Source organism: Equus asinus, chromosome 3 (genome assembly GCF_041296235.1).
Source record: "Equus asinus isolate D_3611 breed Donkey chromosome 3, EquAss-T2T_v2, whole genome shotgun sequence".
In the NCBI taxonomy this organism is placed as follows: Eukaryota; Metazoa; Chordata; class Mammalia; order Perissodactyla; family Equidae; genus Equus; species Equus asinus.
In genome coordinates this window covers 50854379-50858143 of record NC_091792.1, presented here as the reverse complement: position 1 = coordinate 50858143, position 3765 = coordinate 50854379, and the positions used below count along the sequence as shown (strand labels likewise).

Below are 3765 nucleotides of genomic sequence, written 5' to 3'. Positions count from 1 at the left end.
CAAGTAATAGGATATTGGAGTATATGAGGAAGCCATTTTGGTGTAAACCTAATTCGGTCTGACCTTGTCTTTCCAAAAGGGCCTGACCGAGGCCATTGAGCATGCATTGTATATCTGCTTTAGAGACTCCCTATGGCAAGAGCAAAAGGCCCTTGAGATAAAGGTGCAACTTCCCTCCCCCTCCCTACATTGGGGTCTCCTTAAGGATTAAGCATCTTTCCTTAGGCTAGAACTGATTGCTGCGCTCATGCTTATGTGCTTAAGCTTATGTGGCAAACCCATCAAGAAAACCAAGGGAATTATTATCAAATCAAGATAGCGGACGCCTCAGGGATGAGGAAAAGGAGGGTGAGGTAGTGTAGATGTGTCCGCAGGGGCCTCTAAACTACTGTGTAACATTTTATTTCTTAATCTGGGTGCTTTATACATGGATACTCATTTTATTTTTTCTCCTTTACGTTGTACCTATGTTTTTAAATTCTTTTTTTTAAAGATTTTATTTTTTCCTTTTTCTCCCCAAAGGCCCCCAGTACATAGTTGTATATTCTTCATTGTGGGTCCTTCTAGTTGTGGCATGTGGGACGCTGCCTCAGCGTGGTTTGATGAGCAGTGCCATGTCCGCGCCCAGGATTCGAACCAACGAAACACTGGGCCGCCTGCAGCGGAGCACGCGAACTTACCCACTCGGCCACGGGGCCAGCCCCTGTACCTATGTTTTTAATCGACGTTTATATATATGTCAGTTTTCATAACAAAACAAAAATATTTGACCCACACTCAAAACTGAAATAGGCTCCCAAATTAAAAAACCAAGGAAAAGTGTTATTTATATTGTCTGAAGCAGTCAGTGCCCAGCTCCCAACACGTGCAGAAACCTGAGACCCACCGAGAATTGTCTCCCCACAGTTGTCTGCTCTCCCACCTGGAATGTTTAAGGTACTCATGAAACACGGAAATGTATAGGGTTAGGAAATAAGTAACACTGCACAAATTCATTGAAGACGTGAAATTACAATTTTATACACTCCAGGTTAGAATTCCTGAAACATTTTACAGTGAATCCCCTCATCTCTATTAGTTCCCACATCTCTATTGCTATTGAAACAAAATTAAGAAAACAAAAGGAGAAAAACTTTCTGCATGTTTTTAAGTCAAACAGTATTTTTACTGACATATTCTACCTACTCCACAAACTACAGGAAGAAAAGGAAGCAGAGTCACAGTTCATCCTTCATAATCTCTCACTGCACAGACCATCACAGGTTTAGAGTCACGTCCGATACAGAAGTAAGGCTTTAGCACTTCAGAAAATGTATCCGTGAAAGAATGGATGTGAGACCTGTCATTCAAACTGTAAAATGAAATGTTACCCAACTCACAGTCCAGATAAATGCCAACCCCACTGGGCTTTTCCTTCAGCACAAGAGGGACAGGAACAGCGCCTTGTGCCACATAGTCACCATTCTGCAGCTGAATTGTCCAGCGTCTGCTGTGTCCTGAAGGGGGCCGCTTTCCCTTTCTGGAAAGGGAATCTGTACAAACCCCCACGGCCCACTCAGGCTTGTCATCCACCTGGACCTCCCAGTAATGTCGGCCACAGTCGAACCCTTCCGAACCCAGGACGACTGGATCCACTGTAAATCTCTTTGGATTGCGAGGAACTCTTTGCTTTTTCCTCACAAATGTCACAGCCTTTTTGTCCTCAGAGACAAGCAGATTAGGATGTGCTGTTTCAGGATCCAGAGTAACTTCTTCTTTAAATTTCTGAATAATTTTCCGCAGAGCCGAATACTGCGGAGGGAGGCTGCACCCCTCTTTCCTTAACTGGATCGAGTAGGGAGCTGGGGGGTCCAGGCGCTCGCACCTGTGGAGGATGCTCCTGATGTCGGTCAGCAGTCTCACCTCGGACATCGCGCACCTCTCTGCCACCTCCTTCAGTAGGCCTCTGAGGGTGGAAATGTGGTCTGAACACGCGGTAACGTTTGCACTGAGTTTCCGGTGAATGTCCCTCTCTTCCTCAGCCAGCCTTGCCAGAACCGCCTCTTGCTCACGTGCTATAGAGCGGTTCAGGTGCTCAAACTCAGAGGCTAATTTCCGTCTCTGATTTTGCACCTTCTCTCTCAGTTCCAAGGGCTTTTTGCTTTGAATGCTTATTAATTTCTGAACATCTGCCACCTGCTTCTTCAGGGGCTCGATGTAACTGCTGAGTCTCTGCCTGTGATGAGAGGCGGCCTCCTCCAGGGGCCTCACCTGGTGGCCCTGGTGGTCAGGGGGCTGAGCGCACAGGGCACACAACACCTCCAGGTCCTCCTCACAGAAGAGGGTCAGGAGCTGGTTGTGCTTCTCGCACAAGCACCTCTCTTCCTGCCTCTTCTTCTTGCTCCTGGTGATGTGGAGGAGCTTGGCGACGTCGATCATCCTTCCCAGCTGGGCGTTGCTCCTGAAGTGCCTCTGTTGGCACGGGTGACGGCAGACGGGGCAAGGGAACATGTCCCAGCGGTCTTCCCAGGACTGTTGGATGCAAGATCGACAGAAGTTGTGGCCACATTCGATGGTGACAGGGTCTCTCAGATAATCCAGACAGATGGGACAGTTGGCTTCTGCCTGGAGTCCTGCCAGGGCTGCTTCGACCGCCATTGCGCTGTGAATGAAGGACTGGACCGAGGTGGGTTTTCTTCAGGAGGTTGGGCTCTGCAGCATCTCTCCACAGAACAGACACACCCTCAGATCTCACCGTGCTTCCTGTCCTGAATGTCTTGTTCCTGTGAGGCCACTGGCCTTGGGTGCACAGGTAGGTGCCCAGAGGAGCTCCTTGATCGCAGAGTAGTTGAATCCGAGCTCAGCACTGCTCTTGGTCAGAAAGCAGACAGGACTCCAAAGGGCCTATTCGTTCCTGGGGATGAGAAAACATTGTTTCATGTAAACAAGGCTACCATTCCTCTTGTGGCCCTGCTCACTGCCACATTTGAGGGAAAACCGATTCTTCTCTCCACCCCCACAATTCACTAAACTCAAGCCAACTACAAAGGTGCCACACGGGGCTGGAGAAAGTACATGGATTTGGGAACAGGTCCCTTGGCCCTGGTCAGCCTCTAGCCGTAGTCACCTACAATCTGGGGGACCCAGGAAAAATTATTTAAGATCCCCATCTCCAAGAGAATCAGGTAAGCAAGTTTAAAAATACCAACTTCAGTCATTTCAATCTTGTGAAAAACCTAAGAAAAGGATTTGGTGCATTTTGGCTTCTACTCCAGATATTTAACTGGAGGATCTACCCAACTGTGTACATCCATGGATAGGATTTGGATTAGATTAGCTTTACTCTGAGGACCCTCCAACTCAGCAAACTCATTTCCACATGATGCATGGAATGAAACTGGAGATCAGGATTTCAGTGTGAGATGAAGCTGACAAACACACTCACACAACTACTTTTTGAAATCATTGGTGAGCTACACACTGCTGACGATTTGTGAGGACAAGATCCTAAAAGGACTACAGCTTTTCCTGAGAAGCAGTTGATCCAAGTGGAAGCTGAACAGCTGAGCAAGTGAGTAGAGCTTTGCAACTCTCAGGGTTGAGGGAACAAACTTGGAGTTCAGGGCACCCCACAGAAGACGCTTCCTGGTAAGTACCACAAACTTTAATTTGGGATCACTAAAGTACTACACACTAGAAGTGAGGGTCAAAAATGGGCCACCCCCTTAAAGAGTCTATGGACTTAATCATCTCAAACCCTGATAGGTTTAAGACAATCTTGGTTTG

General features: G+C 47.5%; 1 protein-coding gene across 1 annotated transcript; it reads right to left on the bottom strand.

Annotated features, from left to right (window-relative positions):
• Nucleotides 1-1142: 1142 nt before the first annotated feature.
• Nucleotides 1143-3477, bottom strand: LOC106837754 (tripartite motif-containing protein 75-like). Its single transcript, XM_014851469.3, has one exon. It carries the CDS (start codon nucleotides 2635-2637, stop codon nucleotides 1225-1227), a length of 1413 nt encoding a protein of 470 aa, XP_014706955.3. The 5' UTR covers nucleotides 2638-3477; the 3' UTR covers nucleotides 1143-1224.
• Nucleotides 3478-3765: the final 288 nt, after the last annotated feature.